This window comes from Poecilia reticulata, linkage group LG1 (assembly GCF_000633615.1).
Source record: "Poecilia reticulata strain Guanapo linkage group LG1, Guppy_female_1.0+MT, whole genome shotgun sequence".
Taxonomy (NCBI): domain Eukaryota; kingdom Metazoa; phylum Chordata; class Actinopteri; order Cyprinodontiformes; family Poeciliidae; genus Poecilia; species Poecilia reticulata.
Genome location: NC_024331.1, coordinates 21,767,401 through 21,785,185, shown reverse-complemented (window position 1 = coordinate 21,785,185; position 17,785 = coordinate 21,767,401). Strand labels below are relative to the sequence as shown.

At 38.8% G+C, this 17,785-nt stretch overlaps 2 protein-coding genes and 1 long non-coding RNA gene across 3 annotated transcripts in view; 2 read left to right on the top strand and 1 right to left on the bottom strand.

The window, feature by feature from the left end:
- Nucleotides 1–1,822, top strand: part of LOC103469257 (recombining binding protein suppressor of hairless-like) — a 6,954-nt gene extending 5,132 nt beyond the window's left edge. Inside the window, exons 9-11 of the mRNA XM_008416832.2 lie at nt 303–458; nt 557–660; nt 749–1,822. Coding sequence (XP_008415054.1) covers nt 303–458; nt 557–660; nt 749–1,067 — 579 coding nt within the window. The 3' untranslated portion in view covers nt 1,068–1,822. The remainder of the gene's footprint in view (nt 1–302; nt 459–556; nt 661–748) is intronic.
- Nucleotides 1–3,912, bottom strand: part of LOC103469268 (uncharacterized) — a 16,783-nt gene extending 12,871 nt beyond the window's left edge. The window contains exons 1-2 of the long non-coding RNA XR_534325.2: nt 3,826–3,912; nt 3,383–3,489 (exon numbers count right to left, since the gene is read on the bottom strand). This is a non-coding gene — a long non-coding RNA (uncharacterized LOC103469268). The remainder of the gene's footprint in view (nt 1–3,382; nt 3,490–3,825) is intronic.
- On the top strand, nt 3,505–17,785 carry LOC103469248 (stromal interaction molecule 2-like). Its single transcript, XM_008416822.1, has 12 exons — nt 3,505–4,188; nt 7,424–7,554; nt 8,551–8,662; nt 8,752–8,863; nt 9,609–9,724; nt 9,898–10,075; nt 10,193–10,370; nt 12,068–12,229; nt 12,373–12,473; nt 12,566–12,819; nt 13,186–13,375; nt 13,512–17,785. Exons 1-12 carry the CDS (start codon nt 4,068–4,070, stop codon nt 15,028–15,030), a joined length of 3,174 nt encoding a protein of 1,057 aa, XP_008415044.1. The 5' UTR covers nt 3,505–4,067; the 3' UTR covers nt 15,031–17,785.

Below are 17,785 nucleotides of genomic sequence, written 5' to 3'. Positions count from 1 at the left end.
CAATACAACCCTATTGTTGAGATAGAAATAATACATTTATTTTTTCATTTTCTAACACTGCTTAAGTTTGCATTTAAATTTGATCACTTCATCATCACAACATTAACCAACATTATTGCATGTTTTCCTAATGTTATGAAACTTCAATTGGAACCAGACAGATGAAGAATGTTGTTTATCATCAGTGATAGATCAGAAATTCAGTCTGTCAGAGCACCATTAAAAAGGTGCAACAAACAAGTGTAGAAGTTTTGTTCTAAATTTTTGTAACTAGTGTGTGATGGTAATAATTTCTGTCCCAGGGTACGCCATGCCCCAAAGACTCTCGCAAGGAAAACGTTAACGACGGCGCAGCATGGACCATCATTAGCACTGACAAAGCAGAGTACACATTTTGTGAAGGCATGGGTCCAGTGCCCACACCGGTCAGCCCCGTCCCTGTGGTGGAAAGTCTGCAGGTAACCACAGATCCGACTTTGTTTCGCATCATTCCAACCTTTCGACCGCAGTCATTTTTCAGGCTCTTTTAAGATGTGCTTTTTTTCACCCTCCTCAGTTGAATGGCGGAGGAGATGTGGCCATGTTGGAAGTGACGGGACAGAACTTCACCCCTAACCTCAGAGTTTGGTTTGGCGATGTGGAGGCAGAAACCATGTACAGGTAGAACTGTCTGCCCGAGCTCAGCTGTGTGTGCGCACGCACGCCTCTCTCTGTGTTGATGCAGACTCCGATTTGTTTGCTCGTTCAGGTGTGGAGAGAGCATCCTCTGTGTAGTTCCAGACATCTCTTCCTTCAGGGAGGGTTGGCGCTGGGTGCTGCAGCCCGTTCAGGTTCCCGTCACGCTGGTCCGCAACGACGGAATCATCTACCCCACAGGCCTGACTTTCACCTACACTCCCGAGCCGGGACCTCGGCCTCACTGCAGTGCCACTGGGATCATCCTCCGGTCCAACAGCAACGCTTCCTCATCACCAGCATCTTCCTCTTCACCTTCATCTTCAGTTGGCGGCCATGGCGATGGCCACGCTGCCAGCAACAGTGACTCAGGCGTGTCAGTACTGACGTAGTCGGCTGTGGTTCATGGTTCGTGGTCTTGCGCTGTCAGGAAAGGACATGCACAGTTTTTGTCTAAAAAGTTCAGCGGATCTGCAAGCCTGCGCTGAAGTCCCGAAGCTTTGTATTTTCAGAGCAACAGTGAAAACATAAGGAATGCTTCTGAGCTGGGAAAGGATGAGTTGAAAGAAAAATAAACAAACTTTTTACTGACTTTGTGCTTCAGCACCCTCTGGTGGAAAGTTGTGGACATGAGCCCCACTCAGATATCCCAGATCCTCACCTATAAGAAGGGGGATGTGCCTTCTAATGCTAACACCTGGATTTGATAAAAATGTTGTTTTTATACTTACGTGGGTGTGAAAGGTGTCTTCCTTCTGCTTTTTACCATTAAAATCTTATTTTTACTGAACAACCTTAACTATTCTGAGAAAAGGACAATTTGTAAAGGTAACATTGTTTTTAATGCACCATAAAAACATAATGTTATTCAGATTATATTTTCTAAGCTTTTTCGGTACATTTGACCATTTTTGTATGATACTGCAAACTTACTTTATTTTGTTATCATATAGGTTGCTATTTGTGATCCTTATTTCTGTCTCGTCTCAAGTTGGTTGTATTTCTTTAACTGTCATACTACAATTTCATTCTCTTCACAGCACTGTTTATCGCATGTTAGCTGTTAATAACAAACGTTTTAACAATTTTATCTGCTGGTCAATAATGGGTCAGTGTACACGAAGTAAACCTGATTTGGAAACATGTCTTTGAGGTTCATACTTTTAAAAATCTTCTAAAACTCTATGAATGCAGCTTTGAGCTGACCTTCCTAGCATCAGCCCAATGCAACCAGTCTTACTTTGCGATTTTTCACAGTATTTTTGGTATGTTTTATATATTGCTTCCACATGGATATGAATGACGGCTAAATTCAGTATGTCATTAGTTCAGTGTGTTTTGTGATGTGATCTAAAACATAGTGGACTCAGTTGAGAGGTGAAGCGGAGTTTTTAAAAGTAACCCATTAAACATCTTTTTGAAGTTAAGATGCGAATTTGACGTACCGCATTCTCACTCATTACTCATTTGCATGCATCTTTGACACATGCATAATAGGAAGACTAAAGATTCAGAATAATTGTTGAGTAGGGAAAACTAGAGATGGCGGTGTGTGAATACTGAGGTGCAAAGTGATGTAAAAAATTTTTTTACTAATTAATTTTTTTAGTTTTTTTTAGTTTACACTTAAATGTTTCAGATTTTTAAATCATACTGTAGCAATACTAATTCCATACTTTGACTCAAAATCTTTATTTATTTATTTTTTTAAGCCACTCAGCTGTGGCCTTGTCGGTCTTGATTTGCGTCACAAAATATATTGGATAAATCTAAAAACAGATCTAATCTTACTGAATTTATATGGAATTGTGTATCTACTCTGCTCTTGTTAAATGCCAATAGGGTCACTCACCACTTGGACATACTCCACAGGCTAGAGGTCATATTTGCCTAACTATTTTTAAACCAGGACCCACATTGCTGAAAGTAATGTGACACTTGGTTACTGTGTTGTGTTTGTGTACTTGTGTAGGCCGCTTGATCCATGCACTTTCAAGTTGTGTGAATGAACAATTTTATTTGAACAGGGCAAAATACATGGATCTGGGATTTAGATCATATCACGTTACATCTTGGTGTGATTGGAAATCGCAAGTGACGCATACTAACATCACTAGAACAGCTGTACTAGCACTAGCAAAGCCTCTAAACATAGATTGACGGGCTTGCGAACAGTACACTCTAAAAACTGTTGGGCTATTTCTTTAACCCAAATGCTGAGGTTATGTTGCTGGAACAGAAGTTTTAAAGAAAGGCTAGATCTAAAAATGTGACCTTGTTTGTTGGGTTAGAGAAGACCATCATTATTATTTACATGATAATTTTATTTACAAGCTGGTGCTATCTGGATCCATAGATTACTCTTTAAACAAAGAATTGGTCCTAAAGTAAATAAAGACGGGATATATTTATTATGATGGAAAATAATATGCTACATCTTTCACACTGTTGTAGAAACAATAAAAAAAAAAACAGTCTTAGAAGCTCTGCAGATTGATAACCCAAATGGTTCATATTTAACCCAGCAGTTTTTAAAGTGTGCAGCATGTATATTCAGGCACAGTACATTCTATTCCTGGCATGATTGAGCTTTTCTGAAGGGTCTAATTGATACTCCTTTTCATGCAGCAGTAAGAGGATAGACAGGGTAAAGAACAAAATAAATAAAAACGTCTCTACTGTAGCTGGCGTGACGATCAGTACCAACCTTTTGCTCCATGTATGTGGGATGGGAATTAGGACATTTCCTGAATGGTTTCCTGTTGCTGGTAGGGGGAGGAGAGAAGCTGTCAATTTCCTGGAAGAACGTCAGGGCTGGGACAGCAGAGGAGAGAGAGCACAGTACCACTGTTCAATTGGACCCCCTGAGTTATAAAACACTGAAACCCAACACAGGAATCCAAGAGAAGATCTTTGCACCTGTAGTTGCAAAACTGCATTCCAACTTATTTCTTATATCGTTTCACTGTAAGTGGACGACCTTCCCTAAATCCTGGATTTCATTTGATGGATCATTTTTTTGGAAACACATTTTCTGATTTGTGTTGCACAGGATTTGGACGACCACAACAGAAATATTTCTAGAATCGGCAGAGATTTATTGCCTTTAAAAAAAATTCGGTAAATAATAATTTATTTATTTATTCTTACCTCATGTATTATTGTTGTGCAAAGTACGCTCCCGTCTATTTCGGATAAGTATTATCCAGCTTGGATGATTTCTCAAGTGAGCACAAGTATCACATCTCTATTCTGGCTCGGCACCCGTAATAGACACACGGATCGCTTTCGCAGACTGACACTGCTGCCTGCGGGACGCTCGTCGCTCCTGTGTTATTTCCCCATCTTTTTTTTCACAAGTTTCTAAACTTTCGACCACAGAAGCGCCCGAAATGCTCGCCATCTCCATTGTGTTTCTCATTGTCCCCGCTGCGCTCCTGGTTGCCGCGCAAAGCTTTGGGGATCTCCAGGGCCTCGCCTCTCCCGGAGGCAGCGCCGGCTTCGAGCCGCCAGGTACGTAGGTGTTTTATACGTGTAAAGACAATTAAAGGGGGAAAAAAAATGAGTTTTGTAGGAGAGTTGGGGAAAGTGGATTCCTTAGCTGAACAACCAAAGGTTCATTGCCAGCATGACAACATGTCATGTCTTGGTTCGGAATCACCTTCCTAAAAAAGGTCATTTTGTTTGTAGCTGCAAAATGGAATATATTTACAAATCTATTCATTTTTGCTGCTATGCAGTGTTGCACTGGTTCATCCCTGACAAGAACTAGTTTTTGTATTCGTCGTAATTTTTCTGAATTATATTTTCAAATAATAATTGCGTCGTGACATCACTCACACATTTGCATGTGGTTCATCTCCTTGCCGCGCATCCCTCATATTCTGTGCTGCGTAAATTATGGCTGAATGTCGTTACATATTTTAATTTGTTTAATGAACAGAAAAGAAAATGTTCACTGAATTCTGCTCCATTCAGACGTGTAACTTTTAACACTTTCTCATCGAGGGGGTTTTTTGCCAATAGCTTTTTCCCACTTAAGCAGTTATCACACAGTCAAGAACCCACAGTAACACCAATCCATAGCTAAATGCTGAAAGTTGAAGTTGTGTTAGACAGAAGTATCATGTCTTTACCTTGATTCTTTTTATTTATATTAATTTATTTCATTTATTTATTTATTATCCCCTCCAATCAGCCATGTAAACAAATCTGTCTTCACAACATGAGTGATGTACAGTCACCATGCAGACATCCAGTTCTGCAGGGCTTTGCACACACCACAGAAATGGAATAGCACATCACAGGCGTTCTCACTCTTCAGAAATGCCAGTTTCATCAATGACCAAAGGGTCAGAGTTGCTGCTCTCTATCTAGATATACTGTTCATCCCACAGCTTGAAGAGAAAAAAAGATATATGAAAACAAAGAAAAGACCCCCCAAAAAGCTCTCAAAATATAGCAAAAAGTGATGTTAATATAACCTCCACACTTATTGGCAGACAGGGTAGATATTTAGAAAAACAATTATCTAAACTAGCATAGCCTCGCACTAAAAAGGTTTCTTAATTTCCAGCTTGTTATTTTACTGCATTTATTCACTAAAATGAGAAAAAATCCCATTTGGTTTGTTTGTTTACTTGTCTTTAGAAACACCGTTGCCTCACTTTTCACCAAGAATTCTTATACATTTACTCAATCATTTTTAAAACTAATAAAACTTTTAAGTTTATTAGAGTGCCTTTGTCACTTATGAGTAGTAATTGTCAACTTTCTCTAGAGTAGAAAAAAAGTCATTCAACAATATTCAAAAAGGTAAAGACAAGAGAGCATAAAACAAGCAAACAAAGGCTGAAAGAATTTTGATGAGTTGTCAAAAATTGGGTGTAAGGGTGCCACAGTGACGCAGGGGTAGAGCGTGGGAGCCAAGTACGGAGAGGCCTTAGTCCTCAACGTGACTGTCACGGGTTTGAGTCCTGGGCACATGTCCTTTGATGTCCTTTGTCACATGTCTTTCTTCTTTCCTGTCTGACCACTCTCCAATAAAGGCCATCAGAGCTGATAAAGCCATAAAAAAGTACGATTATTTATGGTATTTTATGGTTCTTTGCCAGGGTTACAAGTAACTGTGAAGGGCACTGTGAAATTGGGGAAAAAAAAGCAACTTTTAACATCATTTAAATGAGGTAAAGTTCAGTGCTGTCCTGTTCATTTTCAGTTGATCTTTCCTGAGTCACTCTAAATGTGCAGATCGTTCAAAGCGTTTATCGTGTCTCAGCTTGTCTCTTCATTTAACTGACATTTTTCCTGGTCATGTTCCTGTAGATCATTTGTTGATAAGAAAAAAAACGTAATTTTACCACAATATATATTTCAAAGCTTTTTGAAGTTTGCTGGTGCCAGCTGATGGTGGACATTGCTGGTAGACCTTTGACCTCGCTCCTTGAAGTACACAGATTCTTGTGTCAGAGATAAAAATGAGCTCTGACTCAGTAGTCGGAGAGTCCTGCACCAGGAAGCTGTGTCACTTACCCCTCGTTTCCCCAGCCTAGACTCAGACATGGAACACACTGTACAATTTAAAGTTTAATCACATCAGTTGATTCAGCCTTTAAGACTCCAGGGAGACTGTGCTCGAGTACTGGAACTTCAGTACTTTTATAAATTTGATATTTTAGTCTTGATTTAGGTGCAGATGTTCTAATGTTTATGACAAAGGCAGCAGTCTACAATAAGCAGCACTGCTTTAGTTACATTAACTTTATTATTTTTATAGTGAGAAGTACTCAACAACCCTTTTCTAATCTGGACATAATATTTAAAACATGTACATTGCAAAGTTCTTATTTTGGAATAAATTCTAATTCACATATAATTCAAGTCGCCTGTGTCTTTAAATTGACTGCCTTTAAATAGATTTTAATGATTAAATAGTTGGTATAGTCAAAACTTATGTATTTAAAATCTGAACTCAGATTTCACTGCTTTTAGTAAAGCATTTGTTGTTTTGTTAGAAAAAGTTACAGCAATAAAACACAATAAAATAAAAATAAGAGCAGTGATGACCTCGGTGTCAGTAGTCAAATGATGAAATCCAAAGAAAGTACTGAGGATGAACAAAATACAACTGTAATATAGTTGAGCTTCATATACACCATAGTGAAACATGATGTCAACATCATCATGCTGCTCTTCAGTGGGGTCAGGGAACCTAGTCGGAGTTGGTGGGAAGATGGATAGAAGTAAAACCAAAATAATTCTGAAATTATTGTGAAAGCAGTTGTGAAATAATTCTTTCACAACTGCTGGACGTTGTGAAATACTGGAGTCTGTAAATGGCCCAGTCAAAGCACAGACCTTCAAATAAAAGTATCTGGCAAGATTTTTAAATTGCAGATTATAGCAATTTAAAAATCAATCAATCTGACAGAGCTAAAGAAGAATGTGGAAAAAAAATGTCACTGCCTGTCATAAGAATCTCAATAAAATAGCTGCTATTCTTGTAAACATTACATGATGTTACAAGCATAATGCAATATTTGTATCATTCTATGTTTGTTTTGGCTAAAGTTAGGATGGATAAAAAAGTGTCTAATTTTGTCTTTATTTTCTCAGTCAAATAAAAGACGATGAGCTTTTATAACCTGAAACTGTTGTAAAGACGTTCTTAAACATCCACTGTTTGGAGAGACTGGTCAATAACAAAACTTAATCAATGACTAATTCAATTGTCCTTTTATTTCTTTAGACCCATGTATGACTATATATCCACCATGTCTGAGTGAATCTGATCGCTTCAGCCTGGAGGCCCTGCGGAGCATCCACCAGATGATGGATGATGACCAAGACGGTGGGATTGAGGTGGAGGAGAGCATGGAGGTACAAACTGTGGTTTTTACAACATTTTTCATCCTCGTACATGGTTGCTGGGAAGCTCCTTTGACACAAGTCCTTCCTTGCATGCAAGAGACGAGTAGAGTGAAGAAGTGGAACAACAGGTGTGCTGGCTGCAGGAGTCAAGTGCTCCTTCAAGGATAGCAACAGTAAACTTTGCCTTTGGCTCAGTGACAAAATCAGTTAGCACCAATAGAATACTGCAACTACACCGACTTTACTGGCGTGCCTTAAGGAGGATATTTGTAGAGGTCATACTCTTCAAAGGTAAACTAATGTTGAAGACGCTAAGTCAAAAGCATTTCTGCTGTGTTGTCTCTCATTGAAAGATGTGTTGTAAATTTGTTTTAAGCTATTTTCAACCAGATGCTTCACTTGTTTCCAAACAGGTGCGTTTCCAGTGTATTACTGCATAATGTTTCTGAACAGTTTTCACTGGTAGAGCAAATGCTTTTAACATGAACACTGCATTCCACCTGTGCATTTGCCTCTTATACTGTAGTAAATGTTTTGAACATTCAGTAAATGGCTCATAAAATATGTGTGAGTCTTTTGCTTTGGTGGTAAAGTCTGGACTTCTAAAATGCTGTTTCCCTGCAGAGAGTAGTTCGTGGATACAGTATCCTAGGGCTCAGGTTGCGGTTGGTATGGGACCATCGGTTGACAGGCCCGGGCCAATTGAAGTCCCAAAATTCCAATAGCTGTCATAGAATGGATTTATGGGCAGGAACACATTCCAGGAAACCTCCAACACACTTTTGCAACACGCAGATATTGGGCCAGCTTTCTAAAAAAAATTTATGCATTTCAAAACACTCGCTTATAACTTTTATGCTGCAACCTGAAAACATGCGCTGTGTGATTAGGTAGCATTTTTTATTTTAAGTGAATGAGAAAATGTTCAATGTGTTATGGATCCCTTTGCTTTTTTTTTTATCTTCAAACATTTCTGTTTTCGCCACGTTTTTCATTCTGCTGCAGTTCATTATTGAAGACATGAAGCAGCAGCAGACTCACAAACACAGCAAGCTGCACAGAGAAGACCAGCACATCACAGTGGAGGAGCTCTGGAGGGGATGGAAGTCGTCTGAAGGTGTGGCCGTGCACAAGTGACAAAGCATTAGCATGCATTCATAAGGCTCAAACATTCCCTTTAAGTAACTTTTAGCATTAATTTGGCAGTGCACAACTGGACACTGGACAATGTTCTACGCTGGCTGAAAGACTTTGTTGAGCTGCCGCAGTATGAGAGGAATTTTAAGGACTTCAGAGTCAATGGAAACACCCTGCCCAGGTGAGAAGAACGCAGAATTGCTTCACGATAAAAGTACTAGCTGATGTTACTGTTAATAATGAAATTCTCAGTGGCACAAACAGTAAAATATATAATCATAAACATTTATAAAAGAGTAAAAAGGTACATGTAACAGATTTCTAATGCTGCACATATCCCTCATTCTGGCATCATGCTGTGTGGATGCATTTCTGCTGCAGAGACAGTTAGAATGAATGGCAAGAGTTCAGCCTTCTAACAACACAACAAACCTAAAACACAGAAATGGAATGAATATTATAGACACATGGATATTCCTGTGTTAGGATGGCCCAGTCAAAGTCCTATTCACCTAAACCGAAATCCTATTCAGTCTGTGGCATGACTAAGAAATAACTTAGTTTATTATCACAAAGTACAAATTCTACATGGCAGTCTATGGTATAAAAAAATATTAGAAAACCTTTGCTTATGATGTTTAATACACATTTTAGGATTAAAGGTTTATGTCATAAAATGTGCATGTTGGTGGAATAAGCATTTTGAATGCACCAAAACACTGAGAATTCTCAGTGTTTTTCATCCAAGTGTTTAGAAGTTGACAATTTTTATAAAGCTAAGGATACATTTTCTCAGTCATTTGAGACCACAAAGTTTCTACAACTTCAACAACCAAGGATCATGCAAGAACAATGCACTTTAAAGAAAATCATCCCTTTTTTGTACTACGTACCAGAACTGAATCTGACCTGATTTATATTTGTAGGATTGCAGCAAATGAGCCGTCCTTCCTGAGTTCCCAGTTGAAAGTGTTGGACCAGAGAGACAAACAGAAGCTCAACATCAAAGCTCTGGATGTGGTGTTGTTTGGACCACCTACTCGTAAGAACTCTTCCTCACTTTCCTCTTTCTTCATATGTAGTTTTAGCCTGTCTCTTTCAGCACCATCACTTAGTGTGTTTGGATTTTTCTAAAGATAACGCTACCATCCCTACAAATGGACAGTTAATTTTGCCTTTCACAACCTACTGTTGTGCCTTTCCATTCTATAACAGGCCCCCCTCACAACTACATGAAGGACCTGCTGCTCATTGTGTCTGTGGTGATGGGAGTCGGAGGCTGCTGGTTTGCCCAGGCCCAAAACAAAGCCAGCAAGGTTCACGTCGCCAAAATGATGAAAGACTTAGAAAGTCTGCAGAGGGCAGAACAGAGCCTCATGGACCTACAGGAACAGTAAATATTTAGTGTTTTTATTTTATTTTATCTTTTTTCTGGGTGTATAATCATTCATACACAGTCTAGTAACGTTTTCTTTTGTTAGTCAAGCTAAGAACCTTTTGCTTTGCCCAGGCTGGAGCGGGCTCAGGAAGAAAAACGAAACGTGGCCGTGGAAAAACAATACCTGGAGGAGAAGATGAGAGATGAGATTATTGGAGCTCAGGAGGAAGCTCACCGTCTGCACGAGCTGAGACAGGGAGCCGTCAGCGAGCTCAGCCGCCTGCGGTACGCAGAGGAAGAACTGGAACAGGTAGATACATTACAACAGGAGGGGGGTGGGGGCAACTTCATCAGCACTCATTGAGAGATTAATATCATATAATCTAATGGAAAAAAATACTTTAAAATAAGGTGTGGTTATACATCATAAAGTTAAAATCAAAGAAATGCATGTAAATGACTGCTGATCTAAAAACTCAGGCACAACTATATACACCATTTCAATAATCACCAAGGTTGTCAGTCAGCAGCAGGTTCAATTAAGGTGAATGTGCTAACAAGCATATGTGATAATAATAATCAGCAAATGAGACATCATGTGGTAATTTGACAGGAAGCTGTAAATTACCACAAACATGTCTGATTTCACTATAGCTACAACGCTAGTTAATTACGGTACTCAAGAATCTCATCAGCCGAATAGCTGAAATAATTTACATCTGCTTGCAGGTTCTCATTTGTTCATTTGTCGCTAGCTGTGTTTGTTTTTATTTTTCCCATCAAACTGTTTCCAGTGCTAAACCAGGGTGAGGTCTTATTTAGCAAGAGTACATTTTGTTTTCACCACCAGCACACTGAATCTACAACTAAAAAAATTTGAGCTATCCTTTTTCCAACTTTTTGCCTGGTCATATAAACATGCCTTTGTCACTTGTGGTTTCCCATGATGATCAACAACCGATTAAAATGTCCTCAGTTTGAAACTTTGCCTAAATCAGAACAAGAACAATAAAAACAGCTGCTACATAAACAGTAAGTTTGACTAGTACTGAAAAAAAACAGCCTTACTGTCTCCCATTTTCTGCAGTTTTATTTTAATATCCCTTTATTGCTGCACACTGCTGTTTTCACACAGGACATTTCCAGCTGAATTGATAAACTGGTGTTTGGAAATAGATTTTGAAATGGAGAGGTTAGCAATGTAAAGATTGAGCACAAGCATCAGCTGTTGTAAAAATAGCATTTAAGGACATTTATTTGCAGGCATTGCCAGACAAATACTGGACTCAATTTAAAAGAAATGTATCACTGAGTTTTTTTTTTTGCATATTTGCAGACATACTGAAAAAAAAAAAAAGAGCGGTTCAGATATTTACTGGGATATTTTTAATTGGTGCAATGAGGTGTTTTGCCATCTGTGGATAACCCAAAATATTCTTTACTCGGTCTTTTTAGTACCACTGGAGAACTACCTGTAGCACCAACCCTTGTTCAGCAGTGGAACTGCTTTGGTGGAAAACCCCTTTATGAGCTGCAACATGTTTTGGTGCTATAACCCCCTCAAGCTTAAAATGCTACCGGCTTCTATTACTTTCAATCGGTTAAAAATAACACGGCTTGGCAGGCGTTGAGCTAACGTCTTCTTTTGGTGATGTGAATATCTGTGCAGCGAGGTGGGGGGGATGGAAAATCTATTTTTTGGTCATTCTCTTTTTTGTTCAACACATGCATGTGACAACAATGTCATGGATTATAGTTATAACAGCCATTCTTTTAGTTTAAGTGCAAAGTTCGATAGCAGTGCCTTGTCGTCCAACAACTAATAACTTCTTAATTTGTATCTATCTAAAAAGGAAACTTAAATAATTATTTGCAAAATCAAGCACTAATGTGTATACAGATACATTATTGAAGAAATAACTTGTAAGTTACCATTATAGTGTGTTTAGCTGGTTTCTTTTAAAGGTTTCTTTTGTGACTGGAATCTGATTTCTAACACTTGTTCAGGTCCGTGGAGCGCTGAAGCAGGCGGAGAAGGAGATGATAGCCAGCTGGACAGTCTCAGGTGCCCTTCAGCAGTGGCTCCAGCTCACACACGAGGTGGAGGTTCAGTACTACAACGTCAAAAAGCACAGCGCAGAACTGCAACTTGCCGCTGCCAAGGAGGAGGTAATGAATGAAAAACTGTATGCATGTAAAAACAATAAAATACTTCAGAACTAATACTTTGGTAAGGTGAATAAGTGAATGAATGAATTGTTGCAAATTCTACCTGCACTGTCTGTCACATTTCTCCTTAATTTTTTCTGCAGGCAGAGAGGATCAAGAAGAAGAGAAGTTCTGTTCTGGGAACGCTTCACATGGCCCACAGCTCCTCCCTAGACCAAGTCGATCATAAGATCATGGAAGCAAAGTGAGGCACAGAGTCACACAAGCAGCTCTGGTTTTTCGTCTGTCTAAAAATAATGTCAGTTTTGATCACCGAACACTTTACGTACCCCACAGGCATGCGTTGTCCGAAGTAACAGCTTGTCTGCGAGAACGTCTTCACCGCTGGCAGCAGATTGAATTCCTCTGTGGTTTTCCCATTATGAGGAATCCTGGACTAGCTAACCTCTCCGCTCAACTCTACTCAGACACGACCGCCTTGGGGTTCCCCCGAGTATCCCAGTCGTCCTGTTCATATCACAGTTCTGTACACGGCTCAGTAGAAGATCTATTAGATGAACAAGCTGCACCTATTATACCACAGATGCCTGGTGAGTTACAACACTGAAATAAGTAAATAAAAAAAAACCCTAATATCATTAATTCCTTAAACAATTGAATAAAGTACATTGAAATCTTTTAATTTGTCCTAAAAAAGATTTTCATTGGCCTGTTTATTAAGTACTATTAACACCAGCATCCAGCAACAGAATGCATTTAGGATCTAGATGCTGAAATTCGAACACAGAAACAGAAAGGGAAGAAAGTGGATTTAAGTGACTTTAAATGTGACGTGGTGTAATTATATTTTAAACTAGATAAAGATATGTGTGTTTTGCTACTTTAATGGGCATAAAAGAAGATACAATAGCTAGGTGTTGCCTGTTATATGGTTATATTTGGTCCCTTTCCCGCAGTTCCCATTCCGCCTCATAAGCGCTCGCCTCGTCTTCGAGGATCCACCATCTCAAGGCCACGTCGTCCTGGAGTCCTCCCTCAGCCACAACCTGCCACCGTCTCCCAAGACCCCGACCTTCTGATCCCCATTAGAGCTCCTTACTCTTGCTATGACGAAGGAGAAGAACTCAGAAAATCTCTTAAAAAACAGTAAGTTCCCATCCCCACAGGTTAACGTACATTTTTAAAGAACACAGTTACAATTTACAATTTTCCTTGCAAATTTTATTAAGACATCTCTCCATCCTTGTCTGTTTTCTCCTTTTGTTTTGTTCCCCTTTAATAGAGATTCCCAAGAAAAATTCGTAGACTCTGAGTTCATAATGTCACCTACCCTCAGCAAAATGTTTCCTAGTCCTATCCTGGACACGTCATCCAGAAGGTTGTATCACGATGAGGCTGAGCTCCTCGCAGACAGTCCAATTACAAAGCCTTTAAGTGGAAAAGTAGAATTTCCTGCTGATTCTCCAGTTCACAACGTGTCTGAGGAAGAGCATGAAACTCCTGTTGATTTAGGTGTTTCTTGCAAGAAAATGGTAAATGGCAAAATTGTGGATCCTGCTTTGCAAACCATTTCTTTTAAGATTTCCAATCAAGAATCTTGTGGAAATGCTGCACCAAAGAAGATATCTAGACGTAGAAGTGAAGTTTCTATGGATGATGCATTAAGAAAGGGAGTTTCTCATGATTTATATATGGAGGTCTCATCCATAAAAACAGAGAAACATACCACTGAGGATTTAATGGACGTTCCCTCAAGGAATCTTTACAAAGACAGATACGACGTAGAGCCATTGGAGATGAAAAAGATTTTTCGACCGGAGCTGGAATCATCAGCAGAAACACAGAGGATAACATCAAGGGATATTATGGAGACTTCAATAAATGTGGCCTCAAGAAAGAAAGGGAGAGATGATGCTGAACGTTTCATTGAATCAAGAAGAGTTACGAGGAATTCAATGGGAATGTCCCAAGATGCAGCTTCTAGGAAGCTTCCGCTGAATATGGGAGACTTTCAGCTCGAATCCTCTCTGATGGCCGTACCAAAGGATAAAATAGATGAGACTGCTGTAATACCACAAAGAAAGATATCTAGAGAAGAGCTGGAATATTGTTCAGATCCTGCCTCTGTCAAGATGCCCCTCAGAGAACCAATGGATGCTTTTAGGGATGCTCCAATCTTTAACGATACACCAGAGTTTGGACTGGAGTCAGCACAAAGCAGACGGATACTGAGAAATGAAGCTGAGACGTCTGGCGGTTCCCTTAGAAGGAGAATACCTGGACTCTCAAGAAGCAACACCAGTTCATCAGATAGTTTCTCTGAGAATATCTCGTGGGATAGAGTGAATGCTTCAGTTGACGTGTCTAAGCATCTGACACTGAGGGACGACCTTGGAGGATTTGAATCGAGTTCTTTGCCATGTCGTGTTGGACAGCCAGATCTTATGCTAACATCCCAAGTGCCATGGCAGTCGTCCTCAGACGTCTGTACTGCTGGGCCTCTGAGCCAACTCGTGTATGATGGAATCCTTGAAAAATCATGCAGCTCTATGTCCTCGGTGCATACGCCTTTGTCAGCCTCTACACCGAACCTTCCTCTGAGCAGACTGCTGGCTGAGCAGGAGTCTCCACTGCCACCTCCACAGGCCGTTTCCCCAACAATTGCATCACCCTCTGAGAGTGGAGATGAGAAGAACAAAGAGAAGGACAAAAGTAAGAAAACTTTAAAGCTCAAAAACCTTTTTAAAAAGAAAACTGAGTCTACTCCAGAAAAGTCTCACAGCGGTCTTCAGAAGCTCTGACAGCTCACAAGTGTTTTCCCGCTTCTGAGTTTTATTGATTCAGAAATTCTAGCTTCAGGACATGTTCGAGTTGGCTGACTGGCCAAGTGAGGTTACATAATCCAGGAAAATAAGGATTTAGCATCTGCTGGTGCTTAGTGGCATTGGATGAACAACGATTGGCTCGGCTCAGGGACTACATAACGAGCTGCCAAGGAGCAAACCAATGAATTTTATGTTAAGCATCGGTACTGACCTCAAATCCAACAACGTGTTTAAAGCACAACCTCTGATGGAGATCAGGGTCAATAGGAAGCCAGGAATCCTGACTGGTAATCTGTATATAATGCTCTGAATGTCGTTAAAACCACAAAACTGTTAATAAGAAGTCATCCGGTTCTGTGTTGATTAGAAAACCTAAGACTTGGTCTGAGCCCAGAAACTGTACAGTGAAGATATGTTCCTCTATAGCAACTCAGAGGAAATTGAAAGAACACAGCTTCACCCTGAAGTGACAGATTTCTTTAGTTGATAATGTCAGTGCTCAGAAATTCACTGTTTATGAGAATGTGTTGTTTTTATATGCACATATGATGAAACAGGAAACTGTTTCAGAAAACATCTAAACAGAAAATTAAGGCAACACAACTGTGTGTCTATTTTTATGTTGATTATAAACAGAGATTATAATTTTCTGTGAGTTATTTTATATTTGAAGCCAATTTTACTTGCTTAAGAAGTCTTACAGGCACATGGTTAGCCAAAGTGACTTAGATGTGTGGTTTTATTTTAATGCTTTGCCTAAGGCTAAAGGACTAAATAATGATGATAATAATGCTGTTTCTCTGTATAACAGTGTATATGCTTGAATTTATAATGAACTTTAAATTAAGATATTTATTGAAGTGAATAGAGATTGCAATCATGCAATTAGGGTTTTTTTTGTTGATGTTTTGGTTTCTAGTTTGATTTTAATCAAACTTATCTTCCAAGTCTATTTGGAAGTTAGGATTTTTAGGAAAAAGTTAGGACATCATTTCCTCCTTTTCTTTGTTTTACCCTCAAGTTCTAAGTTGGAAACATCAACTGACTTCCGACTTGGAAAAACCGCATGTTTCTCACCTGCCTCAAAAAAATAAATAAATAAAATAAAAATATGGCCACTTCACAGAAAGAGAAACAAAGCTGCTTATTTGTTATTCTGATTGTCATGTTAACGGAACACAATTAGCAAATTTAACTGGTTTTCTGACTGAACAAGCTCATTTCTGGGATGAGAAACCCAAAGGAGACTTTTAACTTCTGATATAATCTTAAACTAGAAATCTCACAGCTCTTTGTAAGCAATAACTGACAATTCTGTCAAGTCCTAGGCATACAAACCAAGCCTTAAGTGCAAATGTTCACATATTGCAACTCTCTTGTTGATATGTTGTGTGGCACCTGTCTTTTCCACTAGAGGGCAGTGATGTTTCAAAGAAAATATAACCCAGGGAATGAATGAGTACTGTTTTATTTTATGCTAGTCATCCATGTAATTACAACTGGAAAAACAAATGTAATTGAATTTATGCACAAAGAGTAACAATGCATCCCAATTAATCTCAGCTTTACTATTTTTTTTTTACTTTGAACAAAGTCTTAACTAAATGAATGTAAAAGGAAATATGTTATTGTTATGAATCTGCTGACCTAGTGTTTCTACAAAGCTTCTCATGCATATACTTTCATCTTTTAATTACCTGCAAATTAACCTGTTCAACAACTTGGCTAGCACAAAATGCAGTATGCAGTCTAAAAGCTTAGGACAGTAAATAGTATCAAGATCTAGGATGTGGCTTGAACCAGGACTTTCCACTATTTCTGTGGCTTCGGTAGATTTATTGTCACATTGTAGCCGGCCATTTTAATCTACAAATAAAAAAAAAATAAAAACATTTCATATATATATATATTTTTTTTTTTTTGTGGATTTGCATTTTTATCCAGCACCATGACATAATATATGGTGGACTCTGACGATGAACTGACCAGTTCCTACTGCCGCCAAATGCCTAAAACATGACACTTACACTGCCGTCCTTCACACACTGCAAAATGTTCTTTTACTGATGTGCTTTATTTTCCAAATGAGTCCTTAGTTTTGGCTTTGAAATATCTAAGTTTTAGATTCATATGTCAAAATGTATTATTCCAGAAGTCCTGGTCTTTGGTTGTTTTCAGTCAAACCTCAGACAGCGGTTTGGATCTCACTCTCACTTCAACAGTCAGGAGCAAACCAAACTAAAGGTTTAAAACCGCCTTCAAAATGCTAAGTATCAGTGCTCTCTTCATGTGCTGCTGATGGGATATGCCTCTGGGACTTTAGCAGCTTTTTCCTCTCCAGATATTGCATTTTTAATAAATATTTAACAAAAAACATTAAAAGTCCTGTTTTTTCTGGTTTATCTATATTACTTGAATTTCTTAGTATTGTTAAATTGATATAACATATCCATATACTGCCTGAAATATGTTATAAACACACACAAGCCGCCGTACGGTGTCCTAATTTTTTCACATGCCTAATGTTGCATGGATTTGTCTTCCCAATTGACCTAATGGTGGAGCCTGGGAAGTCAACCTTAAAGTTTTTTTGTGTTTCCTTTTACCTGGAATTCTTGGTTGCAATTTTTGATTGATTTCTCAGATTATTTGAAAACTATAATTTGCAATCTGTTCTTTTATTTCATCTATGTTCTCTAGAAATGACAGATTAAACAATTCCTTTGCATTA